A 25,526-nucleotide genomic window follows, 5' to 3' on the forward strand; every position below is an offset into this window, starting at 1 on the left:
TTATCTATGATGCCAATTGCAAGTGACTACAGTATATTACACCAAGTCCCACAAAACAAGTAAATTTCAGTACAACAATGTAACACACAGGAAGCTGGGCATTCAACTGTTTTGAGACCCACACCACAGCATCTGATTAGAAAGAGCAAGCGAGCAAGAGAATGAGCAGAAAGGTTAGAGGGCATGGACAGCTGAGGAGCCCTAAGTCGAAATAAGAAAACACAATCCAATAATCACTTGTGAATTATACAATACAGACTAAGTTTGGAAAACAGATTTACTGTTCTCCATTATCCCTAACACTAGAAGTAGCTTTTGCTCACCAAATGGGAAATGAAATATTTATAGCAATGTAGAGTATAATTATAATCACTGAAGAAGCAATTTCCCCCCTATTCCCACCCACTTCTAGCCCTAATCCCCACAGAGACTCGGTGGAATAGGGGGATCAGAACGTTTACAGAGAATATGCCTAATACAATGATTCTTCTCTATCTTACTCATGGACACTCCCAATAGTGACATCAGGTATTGGCTTCTCCTTCATCAAAGACATAGTTGAGCTTTATGACAGTGCTGATAAAATCACCAAGTTCTACAAAATCAGCAGTGACAATATTGATGCCGCTCTCCCCCGGCTTCTGCGTGCGGACCCACTGCATCATGGCAGGAAGCGCTCTGAGAAAGAAAGGAAACAGACCCATCATGAGAGGCAAGGTATGTTCTTCACATTCTATAATTCTCAAATTTCCATTTGGGTTTCCAATTCATTAAAATAAATGCCCCAACATAAATATGAATGGAGACAAAAAAGAATCAATGGACTGTGGTGAATTCTTCTCAGCAACCCTACAAATACCTTACAGGGAGTTTCCATATTGGTCCATTTGGACTCTTCATCTTTGGAGATCTCAGAAACTGTGATTGTCTAAAATGAAACTTGCTTTTGTATTCTAGTATATATAACTTTACAACCTACAAAGCTATGGAGGTGGTAAAGTGAGAAATGAATGTGTACACTTAACAAACATTTATTATGAATCCACTATTGCCAGGAAATGTGGTAAGATATTGAGAACAGTAAATGTTCAAAAGGTTCATGGTTTGATGATAGGCAGGTAGACAAAGAATAAAATTATAATACGGCAAAACCAGAGCGCATTCTTTCATTCCCACTTAAGTGGTCATCTATCAAGATACAATTCCCCCTATAAGCACATTTCAAAAGTGAAAAAGATAAAATTATTTCCTTTATCTATGCATATGTACACAAGGAAATTGACTAAAAGCCTATACAGGAGGAGGATTCCAATGCTGTACCTCCTTTAAACAACTGTTACAGTTTAACAAAACCAATACCAGGAAGCAGAAATATGTTTTGTCAGAGCAAGCTGGAGATCCAAGAGTGGGAGGAAAGCAAATAGAGAGATAAAAGGTGGGCTAATACAGTCATGACATTCAATGTACATGTGTGAAATGGTAGGATTAGAATAGGTGGTGGGAGAATGATAGGATGACCAAGATGCATTGTACTCCTAAATTGACATGTTGAATAGAAACCCCTTTGTAAAATTACTTACAGATAATAAAAAGTATCTCCTTTTGTAACATGTGGTCATCATAAGTAAATTTTATAGCTGGACAACGAAAAGAGTAAATGGAGTAAAGAAAAGTGGGTCTGTGTGTGTTGCTGGTTATGAAGTCTTTAAGTTTAAAGGCTTGAACAAAAGAAGGAGTTAGTCATCTGGCCATTCAGAGCAAGCATCCCAGCTATTGTAATGGACTAAAGGTGCAACATACCTTAGCTTAGAGAAAGGAACAGGAGAGGACTAAAAGATGAAGTCAGAAAGACAATTAAAAACATGGGTGGCACCTGAGGCCTGGTAGGCTACCATGAGGGTTTTGAGACACAATAAGTAAAATGTGGGGACTCTGAGAATCTTGAGCAGAGGAAGTGGTATGACTGATTTTCTTTATAAAAGCTCATTCATTGAAATGAGTATGGAGAAAAGATTACCCAGCATAGTTTAGAATGACAAAAATAATGTTTCAGAAGAATGATCTCTGAGCTAGATATGAAGGGACTAGTAGGTGAAATATTTATCTGAGAAAAAGTGGGAGTGGGGGACGGGGATAGAGAAAATATCACTTCCTATTCATTGACACACCCTACTGTGTGCTTAAAGTAGAGCTGCAGATAAGTAGATAATATGGATGATGATGCACAATGGAGCAAAAGTTACTTTGATCTGAGTGGGGAAGGAAGAAAGGATTCTATGGTAAAAAGTATAAATAAGACCAAGGAGATGGCAGTGTATTAATAAGGTTATATAAACATATGTGAACCTGACCCTTCAGAAAGACATGAAGAAAGGGAGAGATAAGAAGGGGCAAAAGAGAATGATGAGTTTGATGACCTCAAGCAAGTTGTAAGGAAATTTAAGGAATTGTTGAAAGGTATTGGAGAAAGCAGAGAATCAGGTCCTAAAGGGCCCAGAGAAATGTCTAGCAACTGAAAGCTGTTAACTAAGGGTTATAATTAGATTTGTGACATAGAGACTATAGCTTTCTTTCACTGTAGATAAATAAATAGAAGAGTGTAAGTCTTGGGACAGGAATAACCATTAGAGAAATTAGAACTATCAAGCAAAAGAAAGAAATAGAAGATATCTGAATTGGAAAAGAGAAAGGTAAATTGTCATGTTTTCAGATGACATAATTGTGCATATAGAAAATCCCAAAGATGAAACAAAAATATTAAACTAATAAATTCAGTAAAAGTTGCAGAACACAAATTGACCAAATACTTGGTATTATTGCTGTACAGAATTAACAAATACTTTTTCAACTCTGAAAGGAAGAAATAGAAAAATCATGTGTCCAATAGCCTAAAATACATAGGAATAATTTTAAACAAGGGATTTCTCTAATAAAAACTATAAAAATAGGCAAAATAAATTGAGATTATGCATAAATGTGCACGTGCGTGTGCACGCACACACACACACACACACACGCACACACACACACACACACACACACACACACACTCACACACATAGTACTCAGGAGGCTGAGATCTGAGGATTGCATTTCAAAGCCAGCCTGGGCAGGAAAGTCTGTAAGACTCTTATCTCTAAAGTAAACTACTCTCTGAAAAAACCAGAAGTGGTACTGTGGCTCAAGTGGTGGAACACTAGCCTTCAGCATAGAGAAGCTCAGGGACAGAGCCCAGGCCCTGAGTTCAAGCCTCAGGACTGGCAAAAAAGAAAAAAGTGAAAAGAAAAGAAAAATCTGAAACAGACACAGGTGTATCAATTGGAACACAGGTGTTGTGGCTACGCATACGCCTTTACTCATGCTGGAATCCCTTACTACTCTTTCTTCTGAGCTTGCTGTCGCAAATGAAGTAGCTCTGTTATGGACACAACATCATCTTGCATGTGAGAAAAGATAGACGCTCTTTGGAAAAATGCCACAAAGTGTATTTCCTGGGAGGGATGTTTTTTCAACAGGTGGCTCACCTTGAGGTCAAAGGCAGAATAAGTAGAGTGATACGGAGGCCTGTATCTATTGTGCATTCACCTTAACCGAGTAGCTTGTTCACTTGGTCCCTGGTCCCTTGGGTACTAGGTCCTCATAGGTCTCTGAACATCCAGCCCTTCATCCTGGAACCATGACTATCACAGAAACAGCATCTGAGACTGAAATTCCAGAGTCTGAATTTAGAACTAATTGTCATCCCCATGGAGAGGACTTAGAAAAACACCAGTGTGCTCTTTTCTGTTTCTCTATAAAGTAGATTGCTTTGAAGATTGATGAAACATTCTTCTGGAATAGCTTGTAGTCCTCAGATGAAACATGAGCATTACACTTAAAATATCATTTCTCTGAGTCATGGGAATATTTTTATTTTCTGTGCAGACATTCTTTACTAAAGTCAATATGATACCAAAGACAAAACAAGCAATGATGCCAGAATGACTCTCAAATACTCAGACAGTCCTAAGTAGAATTATATTAAACAAAAGACACGCTATACTGGATTAAAACTAGCAAATAAGCACTACTGAACATCTATTTTTATTTTATTTTCCTGTAAATATGCTGAACATCTATTTAGAGTAGCTTTTCTTAACCCCTTTTCACCATTGGACCTCAAGGAGCCTTCTAAAACATCTTTTTTCCTGTTTACTTTACGCCTTCATGGTATTTGAATATTACAGAAAGACTGCATATCTATATAACTGTGTTTATATCATTTGGATATCTGTAATACACATCTTTGTCTATGTATATCTCTGTCTATCTATAGTGTGCATATTGTGAGTGTTTGTGTATGTGTATATGTATGTATGTGTGCAATTTTCCCCACTTGGGCACAACAGTGCAATCGAAAATTTAGGATTTACAGCTAATTGGCAAGTTCTCAGTTTATTTAGTATGGAACAAAGAAACATAATGAGTTGACAAGTCTGTTTTGGTGGCAATAAAATATACAAATATATCAACTATACAAAATATATCAAATATTTATGGCTTAATCTATTCAGGACTGGTGTAACAAAACCTAGTATGTTTAGAAACAAAAGACATTTATTTCTTACAGATCTGGGGATTGAAAATATAAGATGAAGACACTGGAAAGATTCAGTGTCTGGCGATTTATAGATGGTACTTGTATATGGAAATGTACTCAAGCTCCCTTGACCTCTTCTACAAGAATATTCATTTCCTGCACGAGACTTCTGCTCTCCTTAATGCCTCACCTACTAACCTTAGAGCATCTTAGAGTTTAGAATTGTAGCACCTGAATAGTTGATGGATATAAATCTTCAGAGAGTGGTTAAGTCAAATTCATTAAGCTTTTGTTTTGCTTTTTCCCTTCCTTCCCTCTTTCCTTCTTTCCTCTGTCCCTCCTTCCTCCCCCCCTCCTTTCCTTTTTTTCTTTATTGGTACTGGGGATTGAATCCACATCTTATGCTTGCTAGGCAAGAGACTTCCTTCAACTATACCTCAGCCCTTTCCTCCCCATTGCTATTATTTTTTAAGATAGGGCCGCACCACCTTTGCTCATATCAGCCTCAAGCTCATAATACCCCTGTCTCCACTTCCTGAGTTGCCGGGATTATAGCTGCATGCAACCATGCCTGGCTTGAAGTTTAATTCTTATTTTTTCACAACTCTCCATTATATAAAATGTTATTCTTGCCGAATTTTCTTTGACTAGTTTTTGCTTACCCTTTAAGATTTGGCTTTTCCCATCCCTGGGTGATGAGCCCTTTTCTTTAAAAGCTTTATAGCTTTTAAACTTTGATATTTAAGTATATCTAGAATGCTTCATTGACATTACTAATTTCCAGGCCTATTGTTATTAGTGCCTGTAGACTTTTCAAAACACTTTCAAACACAAACAAAAATCATTCCATGTCTATCAATATATTCATGGTATCTACAGAATTGTCTGAAACTCAAAAAGAATACAATACATTAATTGAATTCAAGTGTAACTATAAATCTTGGGCTCAGATATTCCAAAGAAAAAGAAACTATATATATGTTTACATATATACACACACACACACACACACACACACACACACACACACACACACACACACACTATGGGACATAGATAAAAGAATTTCTTTTTCTTGGAAGAATTTAAGGAACACTTCACAAAATAGGGGACTTTTGAACTTAATCTTGACCAGGCACTCTAGATAAAGAAGCAAAGCATCTCAGTGAAAGCTAAGTGAAGGAGTTCAAGAAAAGGGTCCAGCATTTGCAAGTGCATGGGCATGAAAGATATGATACAGATAGGAAAGATGATTGATTGGCCGGAGAGTAGGAACATGAAGGTAGAAAGACTGGTTGAAAGTGGGGGAAACAGGAAATGGAGATGGTCTGGATTAAGAGCTTTCTTTCACATACATAGTGTCTGAGCTTCATTCAACTTAATTTTGTGTGTCGTTGCTTTTGTTCCAGTTAGAGAGGAATTTTTCATACAAAGATGGCTGTAACATTACATCCATCAAAAGTCTTCCATTTAATGGTAATAAATTTGTTCTTTGCTCTTTGTTTCCCTTTGAAACTTCTTAGAGTTCTGTGAGATCCACAAAAGCCTTCATATAGTCATACTATTTCTATATTTCTTGGTAGCCAGAAGTTATTAGTAAACATTCAAGTAACAGTCACTGGTATCATGAAGGAAAATATTTCTAAATGAAGTTACATAATCTTAAGACATTATTAAATTCCTTTGAATTTGTATACTATCCTTTATTTACAGAATGGTCTACTTTGACATAAAAATATACAACTAGACAAACACAATGCCTCCTCACATTTAACACTTTCCATAACATGCTGAATTTATAAGGTCATTTAGATTTTATTTATCTGGAAAATGTCAATTGAATGCTAGGATAATCACTTCAAGATAAGTTTGCATTTTAACAAACATAATACTAAAAAATTTGGAGAGAGCAAGGGAAGGAGTAACAGTGTCCAAAAAAAAATGTAATAATTACTTCACTTACATAACTGTAACTACCCCATGCATTACCTGTAGAATAACAATAAAAAGTTTTTGAAAAAGAAAAAAATGTCATAACACCATTGTCGTTCTGAAGCAAGACTACTTTCTTCACATTTCATTTCCATCCTTTATGACAATAATCAGGCTAGTTTTCTCTTCAGCCTCACTTTTACACTCCATAAAATTATCATGTAAGAGTGTCATGTAAAGTTCATGTCTTTCTGTCCTGGTTTTTATACTGAATATCCATCCGTGACAGCCTTTGCAATTCCCTGCCCCAGAGGCTGCAATCTGAAGGCAGTATAACAGCAAGGTGTTCTGAGAGCTGGGACTCATTACTAGGTATAATATAATGGTGATATAAAAGTGAGGATGCAGGATTGTTTTAGACTTTCATCATTCCAAAGAAAGAAATGAGAGGAAATGTGTCCTGGTGTTCTCAAACAAGACTGGATGATGAAGATTTAGGACTTTGGGACTTAATTCTGACCAGGCACTCTAGATAAAGAAGTAAAGCATTCCAATGAAAGCTAAGTGAAGGAGTTCAAGAAAAGGGAACAGCATTTGCAGAAGTGCATGAAAGATAAGATACAAATAGGAAAAATGAGTGATTGGCCAGAGTGGGAGGCATGAAGGTAGAAAGGCTGGTTGAAGGTAGAGAAAACAGAGGGAGAGTGCATATTGGTGGCAGATTCCCCTTACAAGTTAAGTAAATTCAGCTGGTAAGATAGTTTCCAAACTTTGTACAAGAAGGCTCATAGATCTTCTCCAAGATGCATCTTCTAAGAACTTGTAGAGTTCTTAGAAGATATACAAAAAAGTGCATAGGAATCTTGGCTCTTGAGGACCAAAGTTTTCTTAGGATCTGGCTTTGAGACTTGGTTTGGAAAAGATTTAGGACTTACAAATACAGAGAGAAGCCTTTTTCCAACTATCACTATTGAGTTCCTTCCATAACCAAACTCATTCCTTCAGAAGAATGTGCTGATATTGATGTGCTGCTTAATGTCAAGTCCTTCTTAGGACATGTCAACTACCTCCTAGAACTCTGAGGAAGAAAAGCAATAATCTGTTTATGGGCCCCAAACCATGGCACTGGAGGCTCCTCTGGGTTTGTCTCTTGTCACTCTGCTCCTCACTGAATTCTAGCCATATTATTAGTCTTGCAAGTCCTGATGGGTCTGATTTTCCCTTGATACCTTTATACTTTATTGTTGTTTTTGTGGTGGTGGAAGCTGTTGCTCTGGTGTGTGTGTGTGTGTGTGTGTGTGTGTGTGTGTGTATGTGTGTGTGTATGCACACCCCTGTATGCACACATAGGAGTGCATGTGACCAAGAACTCATTTCCTTCCCTGCTCCTTTACTTAGCCAACTCACTAGTCTTCCAGGTGACTGACCTTTCTTCCCAACAGTGGTTCAAATAGTAATTGTACTCATGTGTATCATCAGCGGCTATCTCTCCATCTAAATTACAAATATTTTGAGGACAAACTATCTGTCTTCCTTGCTTCTCTATTTTCAATGCTTGGCACAAGGCCAATAAGTTAGACTAAGAACTCAATACAATGTGTTGTACAAGCCAAAACATTTTGCTTTGAGGAGAAAAAAAATCTACTTTTAAAAGTACAGACATAATTCACGAGGATGCTATCTTGTGGCTATAGATTTTAGCTGGTGAATTCACTACTCTTTTGAGGAAAGGAATTTATTATAGTTGTTGTTGTGAGGAACTTTTACATTTTCAATACGTGTCAGGTCTTGCCTGTGAGTTTTCAAATTGCCAGTTCCTTACATTGAAAAATGCGTTCCCTTTGGGGCTGAGGGTTTAGCCCAGCGGAAGGGTTCCCACCCGGCGCACACAAGGCCCTGGGTTCAGTCCTCAGCCCTGTGTTTCCCTATATTATACATTGAATATCATGTGATTCTATATGAGTGATAATGATAGTGGAGCCATCACCATCTGTGTGTGTGTATTTTCCTAAATACATGTATGTATAAAGATAGCATAATGAAACACCAGAACAGTTTAAGAAAGGACAGAAAGGAGGGGAATAGAAATATAAAGAAAGGGTAAAAGTGCAGAAAGTACCCTTATGCATGTATGAATCGACACAATGAAACTTCTTTGTGTTATTAATGTGTGCTAATTCATAAATGCCTTTAAAATCTTCAAAATAAGAAAAAAATGTCAGAATTAAATTTATTTAATCAGATTTCTTAATGTATTTGTTGCTTATTAATTCTAATTATTAGCTATAAACAGTTCTTCTTTAGTTAATTAGAATCAAACTCTTTAGAAATTTATTATAAATCCATGTAAATTTCAAATTCAAGTGTATGTGTGTTTATAATACTTTTTACAACTGTATTTTATATTTGGTACATTTATTACTCCTCTAAAGAGTTGCATTTATACTTATGGCTAAACAAGTGTGGGTAATAAGAGAGTTGTGTCTTTTAGTGAATGTTGTTTGAATTTATCAAAATTTTCAAAGAAATTTTTTTTAATGTTTAATTTTTGGTAGTATTGAGGTTTGAACTCAGAGCCTATACTTGCTAGGCAGGAACTCTACTAGTGAACCATACCTCTACCTCCAGAAGTATGTCTTTTATTAAATGAAATGGAATTTCCAAAATCAATTCATTACTTTTTATAAAATTCCCTGATGTACTTAAAGATGAGAAACTCTATGAGAATATGAGTGTCTTGTCACTGTCATCCCAAACCCAGCCTCCCAACAACTGGAGCCCTCCTGGTCCAGCAGAATTTCAGGTCAGGCTTTCTTACCCCAAGCAACTGAGCCACCTAAGACCAATCAATTAAAATCAAATCTGACAGATAAAATGTGATGCCCTTTCAATCCACCTATTTCCAAAAGTTTGAAAATTTTACTTCAAAATGTAGAGAGGAAAAAGACAAAACAGAAAGAATCTCTTGCCAAAAGCTTTGCATTTTGTGCAGGAAGGCATGCAGTAATAAAGGATGTGGGTTCTATGCTGCTACATTCAAACAGTGGTGGTAGCTTCAAAATAACGTCAGGTAGACAGGTGCATCTCATAAATCATACATAAAGCCCATAAGTACAAGCCTTATCCTATATTTTTTACTGTGAACATCAATATCTGATTCATGACCAGGCATCAGTGGCTCACATCTATAATCCTAGCTACTCAAGAGGCTGAGGTTGAAGGATGGTTGTTTGAAGCTACCCCAAGCAGTAAAGACTATAAGATCCTCATCACGAATTAACACGGAAAATACAGAAGTGGAGCTGTGGTTCCAGTAAGAGAACACAAGCCTTGAACAAAACAACTAAGATACAGCTAAGTTCAGACAGTGAGTTCAAGCTCTAGTATCAGCATAAACACACACAAAATCTGATTTATACCTAATGAAACCTCTCATTTTTGAAAATACCTTTTTCCTGAAATTATACTCAGAGAAATAATCAGATCATATGAATTAGTTACAAAAACAATGCCCTAAATAAGCATTCTAGAGATTTCAAGTGACTTGGGCAGCATTCCTGAATAAGTTAAAGTTTCCTAAGGCTTTTTATGCACCTATGTACATTCAGAATTGAATTACTGTGATTATTTAGGCAGAAACTAGAAAGGGTTAAAGATGCTCTTAAGTATATCATTAATCAGAATGCTCTCTGCTGTAGCTATGAATGACTAAAGTTCCCTGTTCTTCAAATTTTCAAGTTCCCTTCAAGCCAAATTTAAACTCCATTTGTAGCTTGATAAAGGCATATCTGTTCAACTAATACAGTTATCCCTCTGTGACAACTGATAGACCCTCAGCTGAGGAGTCAGTCAACTGAGATGGACAGTATTTGAGAAGAAAATAGCTTCTCTACAGAGCATGTGTGAGCCTTTCTTTCTTGTCGTATTCCTTAGCCTGTAAAGTCTAACACCATTTGCATAGCACTGATATTGTACCGGACATTATTAAAGCATATGAAAAGATAAGCATATATCACAGGCAAATACTATGCCATTTTATATAAGAGACTTGAGCACCCACAGATTTGGGTGTCCACAGTCCCCCATGGACACAGAAGGACATCTGCATATATAAGGTATTTCTTACGTGCTGAACATTTTATTTAGTGTTGTACTTAGGATATGTGGATAAGAAACAAACTCAGTTCTTGCCCTCTTGTTATAGACAGCTTAGTGGAAAGAAAAGAAATTTATTTTAAAAACTAATGAACAAAGAAAATTAGCTGACTGGGGTTTAAAAATAATAAAAAGAAATTTTGAGTTCTAGTCCCCATTGAATGTGTTTGGTTTATGATCTTGCATACCTTGTGTGAATCCTCTCTATTTTAATTTTCTCCGCATGTAAAATTAGGAATAATAATACCTTGTGGTTATGAAGACCAAACCGGACTCTCCTACATACCTCCTCACCCAGGTAATGAAATCAATGGTGGCATTATCTAAGTGTAGTCTGGCTGTGTCCAGAACTAGTTACAGCTGTGACTGCAGATGTGTGTTAAACACAAAGGCTGTGGCCACAAAGCAGCAGCAACCCTGAGAATAGAGGGACACAGGGACAGACACAGCCGCCTCACCCACTCTGTAACTTATCAGTCAGTGGTTTAAGTTTTCCAAAGGAAAATTCCAAACCCTTAGAAATCCATGAGACATAGCTCACTTCATTTTCATGCCTGGGAGGTTGTAAGTTTTGTTTAGCTTTTGTGTTGTTTGCTTAAACAAAAAGCAATGAAATCAAAGCAAAGCAAAAGACGCTGTTTCCTTTGATGATTATGTTGTGACTAGGAAAACTGTTACAATTCCATTTTCAATTAAAATGAGACTATATACAGTACAAGAAAAATAGTGTTGAGAGTTCAGAAAATGTTCTGTGTCCTCAGGCTCATTGTTTGCTCTAAGGTAGGGTTTCAGAATGAGTCACTCTTCTAGGAGACAGAATGTGAAGCCAGCCAGCTCTCTAATGGAGGTCTCCCGGTGTGTTAGAACTACTAGTCTATCTTCTGGCTTTCTAGGGGAATTCAAGAGGAAAGAAAGCTTGGTGGATATAAACATCATCCTTTAATATAGTAAGATTTAGATGGCCAGGAGCAGAAAATGTTCCCCCTCGCCCCCAAGAGCAGAACCTCAATATAATGAACTTGCTGGGGCAGGCAGAGGGTGGTTGTGGGTTTTCACATTATCATCTCTTCCTTGGTACCTGCAGCCCCACAAATAATCAGGAATTTGGGAACTCAAAGAACAGAGGCCTTTGCCCTACTCAGTGCATATGATGCCTCTATCTGCCAACATGACTTTCTGATCTCTTTGGAAAGAATCCTCTTTGCTAAGAAAAAGCAGAGGCCAAACTTACACTGGTTTTCCTTGAACCTGAAACAAACATCTCAATGATTATCTAGGACTGGATTGTCAATCCAATGATAGGAGTACTTTCCTATTGAGTACAAAGTCTTGAATTCAATCCCTAGGACCAAGGAAAAAGCACTATCTGAGTTTATCTCTTGGGTCTTAGTAGTTTGTAACTTCAAGACTCCAGACAAAGAAGTCCCAGAGGCAGTAAGTTGGAAAGCTACCCAGAAATTGGGAATCTATGATCTGTCCTGATACGTGTTAACTAAAATGTTTATTTACTTTTTTGTTGTTGGCTGGATAATTTTATTTAGTTTTTCTTTTTAATTAAAATGTAGCACTTAGACCTATTTCGGGGGTAGAGAGTGATATTTCAAAGCATGCATGCAATGGACACTGATCAAATCAGCTATTTCCATCTTGTCATTTCCATCTCATTGTCATTTCTTTACATGTGAAGGCTTTGTGCTCCTTCTTTCTTAAATATATAATGAATATCATATATATATAATAATGTTATCATGAACTGTAGTCTCTTCATAGTGCTGTAAAACTCCAGAACTTATTTCTCTAACTCTGTTTTTTTTGTATCTAACCTCACCCTCTCTCTCTCTCTCTTTCTAGCTACTAGAAATACTATTCTATTCTCTTAAAAGAGAATAGAAATGTTGAAAGCAACATTTTAGCTCATTTGTATGAGCACATACAAATTAGTTTTGGGGGGCCTTGTTTGTTTTAATTAACAGCATGCTCTCCAGTTTCATCAGTTTTTCTTTCATTTTTAGTAGCTGAGTAACATTCCATGTGCATAAACATTTTCTGTATCCATTCATTTGTCAATCCCTCAGATTGATTTTGTATATATATGTATATACATATATATACATATATATATATTAGATGTTATGAAGAATGGCATCATAAACTTCAGAGTGCCAGTGTTGCAATTCAGTTTTACTAATGACTATATACTGTCTATGTAAACTGCTAGTGCATTTCATATGCCTTTAATTTTAATGATGAGAAAATATTACCAATAAAATTTTTCATTCATTAAGAGGAGAGGGTTCTTTCTATAAGGGAAGGTAATGAAAAAGGCCCTTGATGGTGCATTCTTAGACCTTCTGGTCTGTATGGCATTCATAATCTCTCATACTGTCAAAAAATAATTGAGTGCTTATCTGGATGGTTGTCACAGAGGATACAGACATGAATCAGATGGGGAAATATGGTCCTTCCAGAATTACCTGCAAGTAGAAATTACTTAATTTTTTCCCCATAACCTTGCATGGAGACCCTAAAAAATTTAGGTATTTATTTCCATATCCTTATCCACTGAAATGCCGTACATCCCAATTCCATGTTCCTCAGTAAGTTGCTGATGATACATAGGAAAACTCTGCAAAGACTGTGGTGTTTGTTGAATGACACAGGAGCAACAGACACAATTGTGACACATCTGACATAGGAACCACAGAAAGAGTCAGCGCTTGGGAATCAGAACTATATTACAATAGCATGTGAACTCAGGAAGATGACCTAATCTTCACATGCATGCTTTCCCCATTGCCAAATGGAATTAAGACTCACACAGCATTTAAAAAGACTATAATAAAACAATACAATGCAGAGAGGTGGAATAGCTTACAGGTTACAAACAAGCACTCTGAAATAGACAGTCTCTGGATTCAAATCCTGGGTCTTTCCTGCGTGCTTTTGTTCCTTTAGGCAAGTGACTTGAGTTTATTTGCATCACTTACCTCATTTATGTACAGAAGCATAAGAATGAATTATGAAGAGGAAGTGAAAGTACATGTACATAAAAAGTGGCATAATACCTGAGGCATACAACTCAATTGTTCACCATTATTAGTGTCAATGTTTAAACTTCCTAGCTCATATTGGGCAGTAAATAAATGTGATGGCTTCATAGTCCTACTTCAGATGACTTTTAGGCAGGTGATTGATAGAGCTCCCCTATCATCCAGCAATCCCACTTCTGGGCATTTACCCAAATGATCACAAACAAGGCCATACCAAAGCTACCAGCACAACTATGTTTAACACAGCATTATTCACCATAGCTAGGATATGGAACCAACCCAGATGCCACTCAATAGATGAATGGATCAAGGAAGTGTGGTACATTTGTATATATATATATATATATATATATATGTATGTATATATATATATGTAATATATATTAAAAATGGAATTCTATGCGTGCATCAGAAAGAATCACACTGCCCCATTTCTTAGGAAATGAAAAGATTGGAAAAAATCATATTAAGTGAAGTAAGCCAGACAAAAAGAAATATAGGTCCCATGGTTTCTCTTATTTGTAATAACTAGTATAAGTCTAGGATAACCTTATAAGATGAGCAGAAAAGCTCACAAGCTATGTACATATGCCCATATAAGATGATGCTAAGTGAAATGAACCCCAAGATATGGACACAAAAGGTTTTTTTCTTCGTTGTTGTTGTTTTTAATGTACTATGTGATTTTTTTGTTTCTTTTGTGTGTTCTTCCCCCTATGGTGTATCCCTGTTGTCAACTGTATTTGATTTTGGTACCCTGCATCTTGTATATACATTTATCTAATTTGGGGAAGGGAAGGGGAATAATAAAATGCTGAAACAAGGACACAGGATGACCCATTGCAACAATGAGACTCACAAAAAACTATGTTGGAAATGATGTTTACAACTTCGGTGGGGGGTCAGGGAGTGGAGGAGGTGGGGGAGGGAAGGGATAGTAGGAAAAAAACAAAGGAGGGGGTAGCAATGATCAACAAGAAATGTACTCATTTCCTTACTTATGTAACCGTAGCGCCTCTGTACAGCCTCTTTACAATAAAATAAAATTTAAAAAAAAAGGAGAAAGAGAAAAAAAAGGAAAAAATCCTTTATAACTAAGATACATAGCATTTGCTGGATGAGTCATCCAGATCCTCACTTCTACATGGACAGTATTTATTGACCTCGCATCTGAGAGTGCTGGTGGTTGTCAGCTCCCAGTTGACCTTCTGTCTAAGAGTTGTCCCCCATCTAAGAGAGTCATTTCACTCAAGGTCACACACACACTTCCCTGGGATCACCTGCATCCAGTGATTGACTTCCACTGGGAAGGGGTGTGTCAATACACTTGGTTCCACGTGGGATAATTTGGAAGATCCACCTTAGATGGTCAGCTCATGCTTCTGTGGGCCTCACAGTTGGATTTCCCTCACACTCCATAGATGTTGATCCTAACCAGACTCTAAAATACACCTTCCACCTACAAGTCTCAGCATCTCAGAGTCTGTTTTCTAAAACCCAAACTACAATTCTCCAATTTACACTACTGGAGGTTCTATGATCATGAAATCTCTCCTCCCATATAGAATCGAGTGTGTCGTTTGGTAAATTGGGTCAAATTTCCACAGCGCAACTAAGGAGGCTCTTCAGCTAGTTTAAGGGGAAGGGTTAGCTGAGAAAAGCTGCGTATACACTCAGTTCAGTGGAATGCCTGAGTTTGGTGGTCTCACTGCTTCCTTTGACAAAGCAGAAAGGCTGCCAAAAGTAGACTTTTGTTGGCAATGGCCGGAGAACCTTAGCTCAGTCTTCTGTCAGAAACATCCTTGGCATACCATTAAGTGATGAATAATATATCAAAGGCTCAGAAAATCCAAATCTCTCTCTAAAAGAAATACCCATCATGCTCCCTCCACTCTCGGCGCCCCAGTAGGAGCTGAAGGATAACTGTCATGTCATCATAGCTTTCTGTACTCAGTACTCTACATAACTCCTGTTCCTAACCTCATCAGTTTAAAGATGAGTGTGACTATAAAAACTAAGTCAGAGATTTGACTGTTTTTCTGAAATTTCACAATTCCTTAGAGAAAATGTTAATAGGTAGAAATGAATGCAAGCCAAATGCAATTGGATCATAATATCCCAGGTGTCAGTGTGGAAGTATACACGAGGCCTGTGTAATCATGTACAATTACCAAGGATGATTTTTTTTTGCCTTTTCTCCTTTAATCAGTGACATCTGCAGGTGCAAAAAATAGAAGAATGCGTCACCTGTTCTGCAAGAAAATAATATCCATTATGTTGAAAATTCTATAATTTTCTCCTGCCAGGAGTCTTAAACTTGGGGTTCTCCTACAGTACTGGTACAGAGCAAACTTTTAACTCAGTTGATCTGCGTTAGAAGACTATTTTCCATCCCATCATTTGTGGCTTATATAGCTTGGGAGATCATGTTACTGAGTGCTTTTAAAATTACTTGACAACTTTTGTATTTTGAGCAACAGGGGAAATTTCTAAGCATGTAACAACATAGGATACACATTGCCAAACGGCACACATGCTATATATGTGCCTTTCTTCTCTTTCTATATCTTTCTCCATTCCACATTTAGAAAAGTGACAGAGACTACCAGATTTGGAGATGCCCTTAAAGCATTTATAAATAGTGAATACATTCTCTAGGAAACATGCTACCTTGAATTCCATGGCAAAATGCTTCATGAGACATTAAAAGATATTCCTGAGACAAAATATTTACTTGGGCAAATAATTTTAGGGACTATTGGCACTCTCTAATGTTTGCCGTTCACATGGCATATTGTGTCTGCTTTCATATCAGAGCTCTTTAGATATCCTGAGGTTTAGATCTTACCTCCTGGCTGGGCTTTGTGGTCCCCACCTATAATATCAACTACTTAGGAGGCGGAGATCAGGAAGATCACAGACTGAGATAACTTCATGGAAAAGTTAGCAAAGTTTCATTTCTAAAAGCCCCTGAGGGGAAAAAAAGCCCCATGAGGTAGCACTCCTATAGTACTACACACTACTGGTACTAGCTAAAAAGGAGGCTGGAGGGAGGGTTATCATTCAAAACTGACCCAGACTGAAAAAGAAAAGAAAATGATAGAGATCATCTTCTAAAACAGCTAGTTAAGGTTTGGAGTTGGCTTCCAAGAGGTGGAACACTTTACTAGCAAGTATACATCCTACTACTAAGGAATTTATCTTCCTAGTTTTACACTAGTATTCTCCAAATTGACATGATTCAAGAACATTGCTACTATTTTCACACACACAACATATCCACAGAGACACAGAACCACAAACCAACCACCAATGTACAACTTGTGGACTTTTGATCAAAAGTTCAGTGGAGTGCTGTTCTGAAATTATTGCAGGACAGGTCTTTTCAACAGCCTGAGTCTGCCGTATATTTCACAATCTTGAAATGCTGACAATCTACTCATTATGACCTTCTCATTTTTGGACTGTGCAAACTATTAGAAAGTTCTTTTTAAACACCAACTATTCCTGCTTAAGTTTATCCAGAAAAAGTCTTTCCCTTCTCAGTGCAATGATTCCTGCAAATGTTAGAAAAGTATCAGCCTTCTCCTATATCAAAACACATTACCTTCATTTCTTCTTAAAACATCTCCATTTCCTCCATAGGTAATTCTTAGATCCTTTCTCATCAATCTTTTCTAATTATTCCTCTATAATTGTATACTGTTCTGACAGAAGGTACTTGAGAATGAATGCAAATTTCTAATTTGGATGTAGAGTATAATGTAGTTTAGAGAAGTGTTTGAGAATGTGGTCCTAAAAGAACTCTTGCTGCATGATTTCCTTAATTTAATCTTCCTTCCTTTATCTCATTATAGCCAATTTTTTTTTTTACTATTTCTCTATAATCATTGGCCAGTCATTCCATGATTACTCTTCTCCAGAAATTGTTTAGCAGTTTCTACTGAAGGGAAAAAGCAAGCAGATGTTAGGCAGGACTGGAGGGAAGCACGGAGAAGGAGGAGCTCCACGTCTAGAAAAGTCAGCATAAACTTACTAGCGTATACATTCTTCTCTCTTTAGCTTAGAGAATTTCCTATCTGCTTCTAAAGAAAATATAAACTATGTGAGACCTGATATCTCAGTGGAATTGTAAGAAAATCTCTTAAAAGTCCAAGGCTAACAATGGCTGACAAAGAATAGAAGCAGCTTAGGAATATGAAAGTTTGTAACCCATAGCAAGTGGCTTCTGGTGGGTAGTAATAGGATTATTTGGTAATGACCACTACCTAGGTAAGTCTCTGAGTTGCTTCAGAGTACAGATGCCAATGAATGTAGAAAATTTAGAATCACAAACACAAAAGAATATTTAACCATGCAATTATCCAACCACCAGAGTCTTCATTTATCAAATACAAAATAAGATTTGCAAGATGACATAAGGACAATACTACTGCCCTTCCTCAGGGCAGGTGATCATATTAGTCTTAATGAAGTCATTAATTAACTAGCTGTTGATTCTAAGAGTCATCGAGCAAAGAATATGCTGTACGAAAGAGAAGCATTGTTAACTCTCTACTGTAGTTTAGAGAAGTGTTTGAGAATGTGGTCCTAAAAGAACTCCTGCTATGCAATCTCCTTAATTGAATCTTCCTTCAAATTAATCTATTATGCTATAAAAATGATTCCCAAAAGATAAAATACTTTTTTTGTAGCAGACTATACCAAATCCAGAGTTATTTCAGGAGCAATTTGCAAAGGTATCTTTAAACGTTGTTTGAGCATCGATTGAGGTTGGGATAAAAATAAAAGTACTGGTTGTAAAGCAAGAAAGAAAGCCATGGAGTGACAGCTGCTGCATATTCAGTAGGGAGCTCTGGTATGTGTGTGTGTATGTATGTGTATGTATGTATATGTGCACATGCACATGTGTGTGTATATGCATGCATGTTTGTTGTCTATGTGGTGTGTGTGTGGTATCTACGGGTGGTTTGGGGGGTTGAGAGCTTCTATTAACTTCTTTTTTTGTCGGTCCTGGGGATTGATCTCTGGGCCTGAGCACTGTTCCCCAGCTCTTCAGCTCAAGCCTAGTGTTCTACCACTTGAGCCACAGTGCCATTTCTGGTTTTCTGAGTGGTTTATTGGAGATAAGAGTCTCACAGCCTTTCCTGCCCAGGCTGGCTTTGAACCATGATCCTTAGATCTTGGCCTCCTAAGCAGCTAGGAGTATAGGTATGAGCCACCAGTGCCCGGCTTCTATTAACTTCTTAAGTTCTATGAAGTGATAACTGGAGAGACATGTGTGCTGCACTCCCAGAAGCACCTTTGTGAGACAAGCAGGAGCTATCTTATTCAGAGAATGAGGTTAGAGCTCTTCCACAGTCAGGCATACAGCAGTATATTTCCCCTCAACTATACTTTGAACCTGGGGGCATATTGTGTCCCTAAGATCAGATGATAGGCCTTTATGAAAGAACTCGATACAGTAACTAATGAAAGATGAAAGCAAGATTACCTTAACCAACCAGTATTGGTATTATCCATTAAAAGAATCGGTTTTTTTTTTTATCAGTTAACCAAGCTCTTATTAATAACTTGAATGGCATGTATTCTTCACTACTCCAGGCTAAAACTCTTAAGAACTGATGTGCAAATTTGAAAGGTATTCACCAAGAGAAGTTGTTGGCATTCTAGACAGTAGTGCTAGTGACAGACACCATCTCCACTGATGGTGGGGTCAGTAGTAGTTCATTACTTTTATTAGGACCTCCCCCAGGCCAGGGAAGGATATTCTCCCAAAGTGTTAAAATCTCTTTGACAGGGAAATGTTGCAAAGGACAGTGCTCTTCTAAAGTAAAAGAATTTAAAAAATTCTTTTCAACTAAAAGTCAAAATCTGCAGGAGAGAGCCCTAATCATTTTATTGCTAATTTTATTAAGAACTCATGTCCCACTGGAATTCATTAAGTAGAAATCATTTGAAATGATTTCAAATATGTGGCTTTCTTTGCTACTAAAAATAGAATATATGGGGCATTTGATTCCACTTTAGAGGATAAAAAGGTTTTGAAGAAAAATATACCCCAGTCTTTGCAAAGATCTCACCTAAGTAAGGTATTCTAACAAAATGCAAAGCTGTTAGTGACAAAGAAAGTTACTATTAATATTCCAGATAAGAAATGATGCTTTATAATGTTGATTTACTTCCTTTTGCTACATAAGACTACTATATATACTCATCAAATGACCTCACAATCAGAGATACAAAATCACTGTAAGAATTATGAACATTTTGTTTTTCTGTTGTTGGTCGTGGGGCTTGAACTCCGGGCCTGAGTGCTGCCCCTCATCAGTTCAGCTCAAGGCCAGCATTCTACCACTTGAGCCACAGCATTTGATTTTAAGCCTGGTTCTACCTTTGACAGGCTACATAACTAAGACCACATCATCATCACCACCACCACCATCATCATTTCTTTACATAATGTCAAGGCTATATGATGCCTTTCCTGGCTCTGCAAAGTCATTCTTTGAAGCAAGACTATGCATCTACTTGAACTTGTCTGAGAATCACTGGCCCTCTCTACAATGCACAGTATGAAAAAAATCACCCTACATATGGGCTCATTAGGAAGCTAAGATATAATTACAATGGTAACCCTGCTTGAAGATAGCAATGTGCCTGCAAATTTGTTTCAATTAGGTGAAATACTTGGGATTATGTCAGTGAGAAATGCTCCTAACCTTTACCTTCCCCTATGATCTGTACATGGGTTGGATTGAAGTTGGGTTTTGATGTTTTCTTACTCAACCTGTCTTGGTTACACATCATTCCTCTTACCTTGTGATAGTGTAAAACTAGTCAAGGTCATAGCAGAAGAGTTTTCTGCATATTTTTTTTTTTGCATTTCTTAGAATCTCTTATTGCTAATTGCATCTTGAAGCCAAAAGGAAGTCAGAATCATGTTAGTATAAATCTGTAGGTTTAAACTTCCAGCCTGTTTCCTAGGTCCCAAATAATTAACTGCATTGAAAGGGTCTCCTTTTCTCATTACATTTTTTTTGTTAAGATATGGTCTACCAGTTTTCCTCAATTGGAAGATTCACAATCCTCAAGAAAGTTTTGTTCCTACAGTTGTAATAAATGAGACTAAATTATTGGTCCAGTGAGCCTTTTCTTCTTTTTTTATTGTGAAATACTGTACAGAGGGGCTACAATTACATGGGCAAGATAATGAGTACATTTCTTATCAAGCATTGTAGCCTCCTCCTTTGTTTCCCCTTCCCATCCCTTCCCATCTCCCGCCCCCCTCTCAACTCCCTCTCCCGCACCAAAGGTATAAAGTATGTTTCAACATAACGAGTTGTACATCTCATTGTTGCAATGGGTCCACCTGTATCCCTATTTAAACGATTTGTTTTTCCCCTTCCCCTCCACAAATTATACCGACATCAAATACAATGAAAGCAGGGGTTATACTGTGGGGGAGGGACATACAAAGCAACAAAGAAATAATCTTATAAATGTGTTAGAAACAATCGCATGAAAGAAAAAAAATTTGAATACATATCTTAGGGTTCATTTCCCTAACATCACCTTATCTGATCTTTTCTGCTTGATTCAGACATATACTAGATATTGCAAATAAGAGCCTGGCTTACTTCACTTAATATAATTTTTTCCAAGTCTTTCCATTTCCTAACAAATGGGGCAATGTCATGCTTTCTACTGAGGGGCATCTGGGTTGGTTCCATATCTTACCTATAGTAAATAGTGCTGCAATAAACATAGTCGTGTTGGTAGCTTTAGTGTGGTCTTGTTTGTAAACATTTGGGTAAATGCCCAAAAGTGGGATTGCTGGGTCATAGGGAGCTCTATGTGGAGTGTTTTGAGGAACCTCCATACTACTTTCCAAAGTGGTTGAACAAGTTTACACTCCCACCAACAATGCAGTAAGGTTTCCTTCTGTCCACATCCCCTCCAGCATCTGTTGTTATTAGAGTTCTTGATTTCAGTCATTCTAACTGGAGTGATCCTTTTCATCTGTCTGTTGAAGAAAAATCTGGAAAAATCCGGAGAGTATCTATGTCTGGAAATGAGTACCACCGCATCATGCCATCAGTCAAGCAACATAAGCAGATCTTGAACTAGAAAAGGTTACTGGTGGTTAATGATGGCGTAATTTATATTCAATCCAGTTGAACCAAGGGTTTAACTCATGCCGTGCTAGACACTGGAGCAATCAGATAAGGTGTTAAGAAATTGGAAGTTCTATTCTAGGTGCTGAAGAGTGAGCTCTGAAGATAATGTGAAAATGAGATGGAACATTTCTATTTTAAACCAGAAATCCTGAGCTGTACTCAGGAAATAGTGTTGTTTTCACTATTTGCACTGCAATTAGGTTTTATTGACACTATTCACTAAGCTTGTTAAAAATTGTTAAGAAAAATTGGTCTCCAAAGCAGTTGGAGTCACAAGGCAGTTTGATAATCAACATAAATGCTCACAAAATATGTCTTCTTGGATATGCAAAACTGTGTTGCTTAGCCCCTTCCAAACTAAAATAGCATGTCTGGTACATGTTGCAAATTTAATATGGATATTCTATTACCAGCTTCATGATTTCATTCTTTACCTTGGTTTAGTGTTTCGACATATCAAGTTATTAAAACTATTATGGGAAAAAAATTGAAAAAAGAAGTAAAACCTCCAAAAGCAGCTTGAGTACAAATACAAATTAATAGAAATTTTAAAGTATATAAGAAGTTGTAATATACTTGGTTAATTCAATAAGCCAATTCTTGCTTGAAATAGAGAAAAACACAACCAATGACACTTTCTTTCTTTCTTTTTTCTTTTTTCTTTTGTCGGTCATGGGGCCTGAACTCTGGGCCTGGGCGCTGTCCCTCAGCTCTTCAGTTCAAGGCTAGCACTCTACCATTTGAGCCACAGTGCCACTTCCGGCTTTTTCTGCTTATGTGGTGCTAAGGAATTGAACCCAGGGCCTCATGCATGCAAGGCAAGTACTCTACCACTGAGCCAACTTCCCAGCCCTTGGCACTTTCTTTTCTGACAAAAACTAGACAGGCTGATTTGACAAAATGAATGAACCCCAGAAATCTTCATGTTTTCAAAACTAGAAAACCAACAGCTTCAAAAATCTATATTTACCCAAATGTAAGTATAAAATGAGTATTTTTTCCATTAGAAGAACATAAAAGGACAATGAACTGTGCATTACTATTCTTGTATCACCAATGCTGGCATAACTTCAGACAAACTATACAATTCTCTGTAGAGTATATATAAAATACATAGATATATGAATATATATAGATATTTTATATAATATTCTCAGGTGCATATATTCTCAGACTATTATGATCTTCTAAAATCAAACAGGTTTACCTTTCCTGATCTCAGGTTCTTACTCATTTTCTGTGTTTATAAGGAAATCAGGCTACAGATGATAAAAACATACATTTCCCTTCAAATGGATGCACTGTCCTTTTTATGCAATGTAAGGATTTATGATTGCTTGAACTCAGTTGCTTTTTTCAATAATATTTTCTAAATAAATAAAAATTTAAATCTTGAGTAAAACATTTCCATGTACCCCAATGAATATTTTGAAAATAAATTACTATTAGGCAAAAGGAAATTTTAGGTTGTTTACATGCAAATTAAGTCTCTTTCTTTTGGCTAAAATAAATGACCAATTTAATTCTGAAGTTAAGTCAAGTTTATAGCCCCAATGGGATAGTTTTATATAATATCACAAAAATCACCAAAAATTTGTTCCAAACCTGAGCTTTGGACCAAAACAATTTAAAACCATAACATAATGTCTAGACTGAGAACATTTTTGGTCACAACAAAAATTCAATATTTTTAAACCTGGACAAAATAAAGTATGGTGTCAGCTAGTGGTGACTTCTGACATTTTTCTGATCTTAATGAAAATGTTGTTCTTTCTGTGTCAATTCATGGTCATATCAAAATATTTTCCCCTAAAGCTCAACCATTATATTTTATATATAAGATAAAAATTTCCTTGAACTGTACTGTTTACCTTCTTACTGACTTGGACAATCTGTTTGAAAATAATTTTCTTAAGACTTCAGACAACCATGTCACTTTCAAAGAAGTAACAAAAAGCTATATTAACCCCCCCTTTTACCACCTGTGTTTGTTCTAAGTTTTAAATGGACTCTATGATTCCCCATTTGCCATAAAACACTGTCTTGTACTGAAGAAGTAATCTTTTTAACATGCTGTTCTGAATTAATGGGCGTATTTAAAAGGAATGGATTTTTAAAACATGAATAATAAATTGGTCATAAAGAGCCAACATTAAGCTGGCATTCACAATCATCTCTGTGAACAAAAGATAAAAGACAAAAGGTAGACCAGGTATTTTATTGATGCATTTGACCAAAAGACTAAGTACCAAATCAGCCATTACAAGTGCAACTTATTTTTAGAAAGAGTAAATTCAGTAATTAAGGTTTCTGACAGTGTCAGCCCTTATTCAAATAAAAGGTAGTTTTAAAAACATTTTTTCAGTCACATTTTTCCACAGTAAAATAAAAATCTGAACCCCAAATAATTGAGTCATCAATTAACAAAACATTTCAATTTACAATGAAAGATCCGTCTCCATTTGTCATTTACAGAAACGGTCTTGTATTTAAACAGTTATATAAAAATTAGATTACTATATTCCTACGGGAAAATTTTCTGCTCAGATCTCAACCATTTATACCAAGTTTCCTAATCAGAGTAAGCCATGTTTCAAAAATCATTGTTCTCTTTCAGTTCATATAATTAAAATATATTTGTATTACATTAAACCAGTATAGTGATGCATTCATTTATTCAGTACATATATATATTTGCCCACCTACTCTGGTCACTAGTCAACAGGGATCTAATTTAAAATAAAATTAGATTGTTCCCTGCTCTTATGTAACTCACAGTATACAATGTTTGTTTGCAGGAGTTAACAAGGTAATCTTAAAACTAAGATAATTATTACAAACTGTTGTGAGATGTATGAAAGGAAGGTAAATGGCTCTATAAAGACAGATACTATGGTGACCTTAACCCAGTAGGAATATATGGGCCACTAATTGTCTTTTTATAAATATAAATAGTAACTGATGGGGTAGATCAATATTATGTTTGTCTCAACATGAAATGATTCTGCTTTTCCTTGAGAGTTTTGAAATTATGTGTTGTGTAACTATAACTAAATTAAATACTCAAACTTGAGACCCAGAATGGAATTGTAAGAGCATTTCATCAGACTCTTACAGAATAGGCATGAGAAATGATTGTGTTATGTTTACTCAGGGTAAAGACAAAATTGTGTCACTGTATGCTAAACTCCCATTCAGAGAGCATTCTGGGGCTGGTTTATCTAATCTGAGGGACTAGGGTGATTACCGGAATAGCAGTATAGTAGAGCCTAGAGAGTGAGAATAGTCACAAGGAAATAATTATGTCTGGCATAACCTTTCATTTAACTCAACCTTCTAGTGTGCTTCACCAAAAGTTTCATATTCCAAACCATTGTTGTTTTTGTTGTATTATTTATGTATTTGTTATATGTGTGTGTGTATGTATGTGTGTGTGGGGGGGGGAGGGAAAAAGAAGGAGGGAGGTGGGGGGGAGAGAGAGACAGAGAGAGACAGAGACAGAGAGAAAGTCCTGAGGTTGAACTCAGGGCTTAGACTCTGTTCTTGGAGCTTTTTTGTTCAAGGCTAGTCCCCCACCATTCGATCCACAGCTCCACTTCTGGCTTTTGAGTAGTTAATCAGAGAAAGAGT

General features: G+C 36.7%; 1 protein-coding gene across 1 annotated transcript in view; it reads right to left on the bottom strand.

Moving 5' to 3' along the window:
• Positions 1-434: 434 nt before the first annotated feature.
• The window catches only part of Plcxd3 (phosphatidylinositol specific phospholipase C X domain containing 3), a 142,193-nt gene continuing 117,101 nt past the window's right edge, over positions 435-25,526 (bottom strand). Inside the window, exon 3 of the mRNA XM_042690614.1 lies at positions 435-678. Within this exon, the coding sequence (XP_042546548.1) occupies positions 525-678 (154 nt within the window). The 3' untranslated portion in view covers positions 435-524. The remainder of the gene's footprint in view (positions 679-25,526) is intronic.

This window comes from Dipodomys spectabilis, unplaced genomic scaffold (assembly GCF_019054845.1).
Source record: "Dipodomys spectabilis isolate Male_0828 unplaced genomic scaffold, ASM1905484v1 ptg000138l, whole genome shotgun sequence".
NCBI lineage: Eukaryota > Metazoa > Chordata > Mammalia > Rodentia > Heteromyidae > Dipodomys > Dipodomys spectabilis.